General features: G+C 32.2%; 2 protein-coding genes across 2 annotated transcripts; both read right to left on the bottom strand.

Annotated features, from left to right (window-relative positions):
- Positions 1-7,223: 7,223 nt before the first annotated feature.
- LOC112718300 (uncharacterized) lies at positions 7,224-8,488 on the bottom strand. Its single transcript, XM_025770100.2, has 2 exons — positions 7,793-8,488; positions 7,224-7,465 (listed from the first exon to the last, which is right to left on the bottom strand). Exons 1-2 carry the CDS (start codon positions 8,383-8,385, stop codon positions 7,378-7,380), a joined length of 681 nt encoding a protein of 226 aa, XP_025625885.1. The 5' UTR covers positions 8,386-8,488; the 3' UTR covers positions 7,224-7,377.
- A 1,281-nt stretch (positions 8,489-9,769) lies between these two features.
- On the bottom strand, positions 9,770-11,530 carry LOC112715943 (pentatricopeptide repeat-containing protein At2g22070-like). The gene has a single exon (XM_025767779.2). The coding sequence runs from the start codon at positions 11,528-11,530 to the stop codon at positions 9,770-9,772; it is 1,761 nt and encodes a 586-aa protein (XP_025623564.1).
- Positions 11,531-11,976: the final 446 nt, after the last annotated feature.

Genomic DNA, 11,976 nt, shown 5'->3' with positions numbered 1-11,976 from the left:
AAAAACATAAAACAAATAGTATTCTAATAAATCAAAGTGCAGAGACCACTAACATGAAAATAATAGCACTGTTTTAGTTCTATATTTTTTTAACTTATTAAATTCTAAAATAAGTAAAATAGAAGAAAGCGTTGAAAATGTAGAAAATAATCTCCCTTATGCTATCAAACTCAATATCAATTAAAAAAATAAAAGGAAGAAGAAACATCAATGTCCAAGCAGGAAATATCCACAACTATGTATAAAAAACAGATTTAAATTTATGAAAAAATGAACAAGGAACCATTAATGTGAAAGGAAGAAGAAACTATATGATAAAATATAATATTTATGCATTAGAGAAGACTTACTGGTGGTCGCACTTCTCTTGTGCCACTGTTGAAATCGCCATTGCTGCTTCCATTATCAGGTGCATGCTTTATATGAACTCTAAGAGGTTTCAGATTTTTTGGTGTTTTGTTAAATTAGTCATTAATATAATTTTAATTGGCTTAATAAAAAAATAGAGATATAATGGTAAATGATTAATATTAGATTATTCTCGTAAAATAAGAAATATAGTACTGATGTTATAATAATTGGCTAAGAATGTTTTTGTAAAAAAAAAAAAAAATTATATTAGACAAACATTAGAAGGACCAACGTAAATGCCACCCGAGTTTGAATATAAACGAGCTAATCACAATAATTAGTTCAAGTTTTTCATTCTCGTTTTTCGAGACCATCTCCATAAATGTGATATAAGCATAAAAATGACGGAAATAATGCTGACATGCACATGGATATGACACAATATGGCACATATTAATACATAAATTTAAATTTTTTTTAAGGCATCAGACACATTTATAAAAAATATTAAATATTTGTTAGACAAAATTGTAATAATATTTTAATATTTTATTGATATTAAAATAAAAATAAAAATTTTAATTAGTCTTAATATCTTATTTTAATTATATAAAGTATTTAAAATATTTTTTAATTTAATAAATGATAATATATATTATTTTTAAATTTATTTTAAAAATAATTTTAAAAATAAAAAAGGCTACATTGACACGTGATGGTATTTAGATATATGTCCAAACGTATTTGAAAAAAACTTTTTATTTTCTTAAGATACGGTTGAACATCAAACACGCGTATCGGACGAGTGTCGTGTTTGACATGCGAACACGATAATTCAGCAAAATATTCGTATTTCATAGACTTTAGTCAAGTGATTATAAAGTTATTACTTATTAGTTATTATCCTGGTTGTGGCTAAATAATTATGAAAGATACAGGAGTGAATAAGTAAAATTATTACTACACTTAGGGGTGAATGCGGATCGGATCCAATATCTGCAATTTTTAAGTTTGGATCCGATTCGATCCGATCCGCATATTTGCGGATCGGATCGGATATCGGATATATCCGCAAAACACACAAATATTTTTAAAAACTTATTTTTTAAAAAAATATCAATAAAATTCATTTTTTCTATTCTTTTAAATATGTTTATTCTTAAAATAATATTAAACATACATTTCTTAAATAATAAATTAAAATAACAACATATATGATAATTATTAGTTGAAATAAAATATAAAAAGAATATTTATTTATTTCTTTATTTTTGCGGATATGCAGATCGGATATGCGAATATCTACACAAAATCCATAATCCGATCTGATAGCCTCGTGGACCGGATCCATATCCGCAATTTTCGGATCAGATTCGGATAAATACCGTGGATATGCAGATCAGATCCGATTCATGAACATTCCTAACGACACTATTGTAAAAGTAAAGTAAAAATAGTGATGTTAAGAAGATAAAAATAATCAGAATTTGTCTTAGTTAGTATTTATAATAATTAATAAATGCTAAATAAGATAAGTACGGACTATTTTTGACTAATTTATTTTAGTTATCAAGCATTTTCGAGTAAGAAATATTTCTATAAACCATGCAAGATCTTAAGATTAGGCGGGAAATGGACCTAAGCTCGCTGGGCCGCCTCGTGTAATCCGTCAAAAAAGGCGGGTCAGGTTGGAAAATTGGGACCGCTAAATAGTAAAAGCCCGTCTAATCTGCATCGTTTAAACCGCGGGTTTTGGCGAAGCGGGGCGGACTTTTCTGCTGGGCTTATTTTTTTTGGTAAGAGGATCTTTTTGTAATTTTTTTGCCAAAATCTAACTTACAAGAATATGAAGATGAAAATTGAGTGTTTTAAATTATATTTATGTTATTTTGAAGACAATTTTTATAAGGAGAATTATAGCATACAGATCTCATAATGTACAGAGATAAAAATATTCTGTTTTAGCCGTTGGAATTGAGACACGCACGTGGGAAGTTGACGGCGCACTTGTCAGATGCTGGACATTCATAAACGGCTTGTGCGTTGGAGTAGCGGCTTTGTTTGCTGTGGGTTAAGAGCTCTCTCCGTAACATGATGGTAAAGGATAACAACACTACCTTAATGGGCCAACGAACGGGATGATAAGTAGGCTCCTCATGCTATGGCTATTGGCTAATGAGTGGTCTCTTGTTGGATTTTGGTAGTACGAGTTTGTTGGCTGCATAGAAGTGTTTTTGTATGAATGTGAAATATTAGGAGTGTTAATATTTTGAAGGGAATGAGGGGATCTTAGACTTTTAGCCCCCTTTGTATACAAAAAGAATAAGATATCTAATTTTCTTTCATTATATATTTATGGAGTCTTTTTTAAATGGGGTGTCTAAAATGAGAGTATGAGATGAATAATTTTTTGCACATTAAATATGTCATTTTTATATATTATTAGATTTTATAAAATAAAAATTAAATAGTTATAAAAAAATATTAAAAGACTTTAATTAATATAGAGCATATTACTACACAAATAATAACATTTCTACTTTTAGAATAAATTTAAATAAACAATACAAAACATATCAACTTATAAAAAATTATGAATTTTTTTGTTATTAAATTCAATAAATATGGAGTAACATATTTTTTATGTTAAAAATAAATTCATATTAAGATTTTTTTTATTTCAATATATAAAATATAAAATAATTAAATTTTATCTATATTACTTGACATATGATAAATTATTTTAGTTTAAGATAAAAAAATATCCTAAATATTATTTTTTAAAATATTACGTAAAATTATATAAATATTATTAAAATACATAATATTCAAAAGATTACATATATATATTATTAATTTTGTAAGAAAATAATAAGTTATTAATATTTAATTTTTTGGTTGTTTTATTTATATTTTTAACAAAATAATAGAAACAGAAAATAAACAATAATATTGTTTCTTTAATATTTTTAAATAATATAACAACAACAACAAAGTATTTATCTCATTTGGTGGAGTTGACTACATAAATCAAATGATGACATTGAGCTTGTTACGTAGGTAACCTAAAATTGGAAGTTTAGGCTTAGAGAATTGGCCCAAGTGTTACTGGAGGGTGCTCTCCGACTTGTTGGCGTTCGGGAGCCGTCGTCTGAGTTGTATGTGTGAAAGAATGGGGGTGGTACCTGCAAAGATACTCCAATGCCTAAGTCAGCAAGGGGCCAAGCAGGTTTAGAGAATATTGGAACTTAGAGATACCTGAGGGGTATCAGTATATTTATAGTAGTGATCCAATAACTATCGTTGGAGTAGTTCCACTTTTCAGGATGGATAACCGTCCCTTTATCTTAGGGTAGTTGAGATATGGCTCCTGAAAATGGGTTGAAAGATTTTAGGGACAGTTACTTATTTGAATAAGTGTTATCTGCCAGCTATCCTTCGAGTCCGACTTCTTTGGGACGAAGTCTGTGTTAAATCTGACCTTTTCTGAGGAGGTCGGTGGACGGCGAGGGCCAATCTTTAGATTCGGCCTTTTGGTGTGTTTGGACCTGGGTCATAGTGTTGGGCCAGGGTATGAACAGAGCTCTATCATGTATCATGTTTACAGAGAGACCATTTACATATAGATCTTGTTTGACCACCTCATGGATAGTTTTCCTAGGTCTTTCTCTATCTTTCACCCCTTGTCCATCTTTCATCTCATCCATTCTCCTGATTGGGTGCTCTGTCGGTCTTCTTCTCATATGTCCAAACAACCTGAGATGCGATTCTACCATCTTTTTCACAATAGGTGCTATTTCAACTCTCTCTCTTATCATCATTCCTTATTCTATTCAATCGTGTATGACCACTCATCCATGGCCTCCGTGAATACTTTCATACTCAATCACTTCTTTTTTAACATGGCCATTTAAATCTACTCCTAAGAAAATCTTATCTTTCGAAGGTATATGTTGGACCAAACTCTCTAGATCCTCACAAAACCTTGTTTTGTGTTGCTTGTCTGAACCCATTTGCAGTGCATATGTGCTAATCACATGACAAGTACCTCCTTCCACCACAAATTTGACAGAGATGATCCGATCTCCCACTCTATTGACATCCACTACGTCCTTCTTCCACTACTTATCCATGATAATACTTACTTCATTCCTATTCTCCACCTTTCCAGTATACCAAAGTTTGAACCCCTAAAGTATCCAACTCCCTAGCCTTTGTACTGACCCATTTTGTTTATTGTAGGCAAATGATGTTAATCTTTCTTCTTGTCATGGTATCCACCACCTTCATGAATTTTTCTGTTAGAGTGCCTATGTTCCGTATCCCAAATCTCAACCTTCTGTCGTAAAGTAAGATGGGCTAACATTTTGAACCTACCTTAGTTGGCAAAGCAGACCGTGCGTCCCGTTTATGGTTAGTTTGTCGTTTCATTCAAAGTCATTTTACTTCATTTACATACTTTATTGTATTGTTCTCTCCCTCCTCCTCCAGCCCCATTTGCCAATTTCTTTTCATCATGCAGGTGCAAAACTACTTTTTAGTGTGTGTTTGGATTTGCGTTGGGCAGACTGGAGTTTGAATGAAAGTGATTTTGTAGAATTAATTTTGGATAGAAGTGAGTTTGTGCCAATATGATTTATGTTTGGCAATTTTCACTAAAATTGATTTTGATAAAATAAATATTGTTTAGATAATATTAATTAAAATCACTTCTAGATAAATAATGAATTAATTACTAAAAAAATATAATATTAAATTATAATATTATTTTTTAAGTATATTTAATTTTTTTTATATATTTTTAGTATTTTTATATAATATTTTTTTATAGTACTCTATTTTAGTATATTATTATTTTTTATTATTGTAATAAAAATTAATATTTATTTATGAAATTAAAAATACTATATAAAAATGGTGAATGCTACCGTACCCTCTCTAAAGTAACATGTAAGTTACCGTCTCTGATGTGTCACATTTTAATTGGGTGTTTATTTTAACCTGAGTTACCTTTTCCACTCTTTCGTCGTCGTTGCTCCTCCCAAGCATCACCGTCTCATTGGTGTTCCGTTTTCTCTTCCCAAATCATTCTTCTAGAAAAGGTACCTTTGTCGTCCTCATTACACCTCCCAAACATCACGGTGGCTATCTTATTTTATCTTTCCAAATCATTCTTTCAGATAAGGTACTCCAACTCTCTCTAATTGCGTTTACTCCTCCCCATTGTACTCCTTCATCGTCGTCGTTACGCCTCCCAAGAATCATTGTCTCATTGGGTGTTTTGTTTTCTCTTCCCAAATCATTCTTCTAGAAAAGTATTCCAACTCTCTCTAATTGCGTTTACTCCTCCCCATTCCTTTGTCGTCGTCGTCGTGTCTCCTAAGTATCATCGTCTTATTAGCCGTTACCGTCTTCCAAAATATTATTAACTCTCATGAGATTAAAGTAACTCAGGTTAAAATAAACACCCAATTAAAATATGACATATCAAAGAGGGTAACTTACATGTTACTTTAAAGAGGGTAGGGTAGCATTTACCTATAAAAATTGATAACTTTTTAAGTATTTTTTATAGTAAAAATTAATATTTATTTATTAAATTAAAAAATATATAAAATAACATATTTTAGTACTTTTTATAATCTTATTTTTATTATTATTTTAGATTCTAATTTTTTACAAGTTATATTTTTATTATTATTTATAATTAATTTTTTATTTAATTTATCATTTCTAATAAGAACAATAATACATTATACATATTATAAAAAATTAAAATAGTAAACAGTACACAAAAATTAGAATAATTGTTTTAATATTTTCAGTATTTATTTAAAAAAATTATAGAAAAATTAATAATAACTAGCAATAAATCTAAACATATGTTGAGTAAACGCAGAAGCTATAATTTCTTACTTTTAGTGAACGAGCTTTTGAGATGCAGAATCACGTTGGTGTTCAAAGAAAAAAATTTCCAAACATCAAAGAACAGCATTCAAAACATTAAAACGCATTTTTATCTTCTTTGTTTCACAAACACACCTTTATAGTTGAGTTTTTTTTTAATTACTATTATTTAATGTTCATCAACGCGATTTATAAGAAATGCGTTTTTTTTTCTCAAAAATATTTTTGAATGAAAACATTTACATTTCTTGAATAACTTTTATATTATCATTTAAAGATCCAACATTTATTGTCATGTATATACAACATTTGAGGCATAAACTGAGGCCCGAAAGCCAAAGCGCCCAACGGAATCCATTTTTACAAAATCCCGTTATGCCACAACAACCTCTCAGGCTCTCAGCTCAGGCTCCCAGAGTCATTCGCAGCTAGTACAAATCTGATACTATACTCCCTTAACGATAGCACGTGTCACAACAAGATTAAATCTCTGTAAATCTTTACATATTTACATCTTTATAGTAGGATGACCCTATTTATAATTATGTTTTGAAATATGTTTATTTTGCTTTGAAAAGAATATTTATATTTATGTTTTAGATAAAAACTTAGTCTTTTATAATTATGTATATTAGATATTTATAATTATAAAGATTTTAATGTTTGTGAATATAAAAAACATAATTTTTTATGTCTCTAGAAATTATAAATTTATTAATATGGTTATGAAATTATATATATTATTTAGTAGTTAAATATAGAATAGTAAAAAAAAAAAAGAACTTTGGTAGGCTTAGCCCGCTAGGCCGCAATTAAGTAAAGTGGAATAAGATTTTAGGACCGCTTCACTAAGCGAAATGGGACGAGTTTTTGACAGGACGAAGCGGGGTGAACTTCCCCGCTTGCCACCCCTACTTATGATAATAAATATCTTATCTATTTGCTTTCTTGATCAGTAGATACTATTTACAACTAAATTTCAAAATCTATTAAATCAATACTTACTTTGAAAATAATGATCTCTTTTACTTTTTAGATAAAAAAAAAATTTATGTATAAATAACTTCTAGTGTCTCCCTATGTAATCTTCCTCCTTTCAAATGTTCTATGGTTTGTGATTCATCCTCCCACTTTCTTTTTTATGCCTTTAATATAATGACCGAATGGGAAGCAACCTTGTGAGAATGATAAGTTGCGATCAAAATACCTGCTTGAGTACAAAACACAAGAATCTATTAGTATTAGTCCATCAACTTCATCATATTAATGAAGAAAAATGTTGGTGAGTTATTAGAATTTATTATTTTTTATTATTATTAAATTATTAATTCAATTTTTTTAGTTTAGTAATTTAATAATATATTTTATTTATATTTTTAAATATTAATGACTAAGTAATAGTAAAAAACAATCAATTTTGATGATGTTTCAACATTTCTTGTTAATAAATATATAGCAAATCAACTTCCTAGGTAATGGATTCTTTTATTGTTCCTTGGACTACAATTCAAAATTCTATGATAGGAACAATTACCTGCTTTTGTCTCGGGATCCACCACTGCTGCTGCTACTTTTAACACTCCAATTCTTGGAGCCATTCTGAACTTTGGGCTTCTTAAGAGAAATTGGAATGAAGAGCTTAAGGAGGAAGGAAGCACTGTCCATGCTCTCAACCCTCATCATCTGCTTTGGCCTATTAATGCTTTCGCTTTTCTTCGCTTTTTTCGGCTTCTTTGCTTGGGCTTTACCACTGCTATTGCTGCTGCTGCTACTACTACTGCGAACTTGCTTGTGTTTATTCTCTTCATCTTGATACGGCTGTGATTGCAACACCTGCTTATCATGCACAACCATGTCCTGGAACGAGAGTTCGAAGCTAGAATCCGGCATGCCTTGAACCATCTCCATAAGCTCCTTCCTTCCTTCTTCAATAGCTTTGATCTTTAAAGGGTCCATGATGTGGCTACAACGCCGGCTGCGAGGAAGAAATGGAGAGCACTCAACAACTTTCATCATGCTATCGCTCATGAAAGAGGACATGGTGTTTGATGGGTTCCAGAAACTGAATTCTGTGTCGCCTTCATCTTCGTTGTCTTCTGCATATTCTTCTCTGTGATGAGGCTTCATGGTTTGTAAGGTGACTGAATGAAAGGAGAAGCTAAGGGTGTTGGTGATTTTGTAAGTTGTTAGAGAAGGGGAAGAGGGTGCATCATGTTATGTTACCTTAGAAAAAAGAAAGTCAATGTCTTTTGCTACATGGACTTTGTGTATCACGTTAAGTCTTTGCCGTCTTGGATGGGAGTCAAAGTAAATAGTCAAGATATTCATTTTTTCTCCCCATCTTTTTCTTTCAGGAAAAAAACTCGGGTGACTTATGTTTTAGTAGGATTCTAGAATAACAGTTACGGCTTCACAAGATCGCAGTATTTGGTCCACAGAGAAAAAGAGAGCTTAGGTGTTTTAGTACGACCATAATATCTCTGTATATTTACAAATGTATCTAGTATTTTACATAAAATGCTTATTTTGCCTCAACTATTTTGTTGGCGAAAAATATTACACGTTCAACAAGATTTATTATTTTTGGCCAAATACCCTAAATTTTAAGTACTAAATTTTAAATTTTAAACTCTAACATCTCACTTCTAATAATATACAAAGTGTTGGGTAAACGTTTTGATTAATATTAATAAAAAATATTAATCATTAATATTTTTTTTGTGAATATTTAAATAAAATAAGATAAAAACTCACGTACAATTATTTTCATATAAAAATTATTAGTTGAAAATTGTTAAATAATTTGATATATTTAACTAAATTATTATTTAACAATTATTAATTATCAATTTACTAAATGTACATGAATCTTTACCACAAAATAATTGGGTGCACGGTGCATCCAAACGCAGGAAGTTACTATTTAGTATTTACTAAGTGAATCAAATTCGAAGGCTTCAAAGTAGGTGGAGTCTACTACTCTGACTGTTTCGCAACATCATTACAATAGAATAAATTTGTTCGTTTGAATTGAAATTCTAAACGGTCTGTTCTATTTTTTCCAAATTCCAAGAGTCAACTCAGGACACAAATTTCCTGTTTTATTTGGTGATAAAATTTTACACAGTTGCTGGCAATTGTGAGAACTTAGTCAAGCTGGTCTTGTTAGTTCATCGGTTTTGCTAACTCTTCCAAGGACGCTCGTTATGTTTCAGATCAAATGTGTTCAAAACATGAAAAATGAATACTTTGGAACAAGTGTTTTAGAACACTCGCTAATAAAACTCATACTTTATTAAGTAATGTTATATACACTTCCTTTTAAAGTTTTCTAGTTTTTGTACTAAAAAAATGATGGATAAAATGTGTAAGAATAAAAAAATTTCTCTTTTATATCATAAGAAGAGGATGTAAAATATATATAAAAACTATGCTTGCAAGGATCAGTGACAATAATTGATTAAAGAATTTCTAGTCATAGCCGTTAGATAAATTTTAAAAAGAAGTAACACTAAATACTAAAGTAGAAATCATCATCCTCATCAGGAAGAAGAGGGTAATCACTAAAAGGCTGATATCCTGCATCCTTCAGATGATAAACTAGCTTATTGTTTATTTCACATATCTCACCAATCTGTGGATGGAATTTGTCCTTAGCCACAAACTCATGTCTTGCATCCCTTAACTCAATCCAACTATGAGCTGCTTCTTTCTTTAAACCTTTCTCCTTCATTATCCTCCTAATTTTATCAGCATCGTGGAATCTGCCAGACGCGGCATAAATGTTTGATAACATGACATATCTTGCTGTGTTCTCAGGTTCCAACTCAAACAAAGCTTCTGCAGCCGTTCTAGCAAGATCCAAGTTGCCATGAACTCGACATGCACCCAACACTGCCCCCCACACTGCAATGTGGTTCCTAATTCTGCTAGGCGTTTTCTCAATTAAATCCACAGCTTCCTTGAGTCTGTTTTTTCTCCCAAGCAAATCAATTAGCAGAGCATAATGTTCAGGACTAGGCTTAACGCTATATCGCTGTTCCATCAAATCCAGCAACTCTAAACCCTGATGGACTAGACCTGCATGGCTACAGCCAGATATCACTCCAAGAAAAGTCACATAATTAGGCTTCAAGTTGGTTTCTATCATCATCCTTCTAAAGACAACCATTGATTCATGCCCATAACCATTCTGTGCAAATCCAGTTATCAATGTATTCCAAGATACCAAATCCCTCATAGGAGCCATCTCAAACAGAATTTCAGCTGATTTCATATCCCCACACTTCCCATACATATCAATCAAAGCATTATATAAGTACACATTAAACAAGTTTTTCTCACTATTGCTATATCTTATAATCTTACCATGGACTTCTTTACCTCTTCCTATAAGAGCCTCGTCTGCACAAGCACCTAAAACACTTACAAATGTTTGAGCATTTGGATTCACACCCTCTTCCAGCATTTGTTTAAAAAGATTCAAAGCTTCGCTGCAACGTCGGTTCCTAGCAAAACCAGTGATCAAAGCAGTCCAAGAAATAGTATTCCTAAACGGCATGTTCTGGAACACCCTGCAAGCCTTGTCCAATTTAGATGCCCGAGCATAAGCCACAACCATAGATGTCCAAGACACAACATCATTCTCTTGCATCCAACAGAACACGGAATACGACGAATTCGGCTTGCCGCATTTTCCATAGGCATCGATTAGAGCGTTGCTAAGGATCATGTTACCCTCTATGCCAACTATAACTGCCACCCCATGAACTTGGTGGAGCCATTTAAGGTTACCTAAACTAGCACAGCTCCCAACTACGCTAACAAGCGTGAACTCATCCAACATCAGACAATCACTATCCATTTGCATCATCCGGAAAAGACTAATCGATTCTCTGTGAAACCCGTGGCGTGTAGAACCGGATATAAGTGAGTTATAGCTGACGAGGTTTCGGTGAGGCATTTTATCGAACAGGTTATATGCTTTATCGAAAAGACACATTTTGGAGTACAGAGAGATGAGCGTGTTCCATGAGCGCGTGGTCTTATTGGGAAGATCATCGAAGGCCTTCTCGGCACTCTCTACACAGCAGCACTTGGAATACACATCGATGAGACCGTTGGTGAGAAAAGGGTCGAAAAAAAGCGCGGTTTTTATGAGGTGACAGTGCAGGGCCTTGCCAAACTTGAAACTTTTCGCTGTGATGCACTTGGAAATCAGGGACGAGTACTTCTTTTCGGGGGAGGAAGCAGTTACATCAGTGGGAAGCATGGTGAAATTTTATTTGAATGAAGAAAAAAGAGGGTGCAATTGCAACAGGTCATCGAGCCCTAACCCAGTTTCAGTGGTTCGAAACCTAGCCAGTGGCCTCTCCGAGCCTCCATTGAAGACCTAAATCTCTCTCTGCTGTGCTCTGTTCGACTATTCGACTGCTTTTCCCAGAACGTAAGTTTTGCTCCTCCAATTTCACTTCTCATGTTGTACCCCGCATTGTGCTTCGTTTCTATCTTGATGCTTTATTGTGAAAAGGAAAAAATAGATTTTTGCTTTTCAAAGGTGCCACTTGTTTTTTGGAAGTTGATTTGATGAATGGGTTCTTGAATTTGTCGATTGCATGAGCTCAAAATTTTGGGTTTTCAATTAAGAACTTAGGCTGTCAAAAAATGATGGAAAGAAAAAAGCATGTAAAGAATTAGGAATACAAAAAAAAAAAAAAA

The sequence above is a fragment of the Arachis hypogaea genome, chromosome 10, assembly GCF_003086295.3.
Source record: "Arachis hypogaea cultivar Tifrunner chromosome 10, arahy.Tifrunner.gnm2.J5K5, whole genome shotgun sequence".
Lineage (NCBI taxonomy): Eukaryota > Viridiplantae > Streptophyta > Magnoliopsida > Fabales > Fabaceae > Arachis > Arachis hypogaea.
The sequence above is the reverse complement of the archived record's forward strand: the minus strand, read 5'-3'. Positions and strand labels throughout refer to the sequence as shown.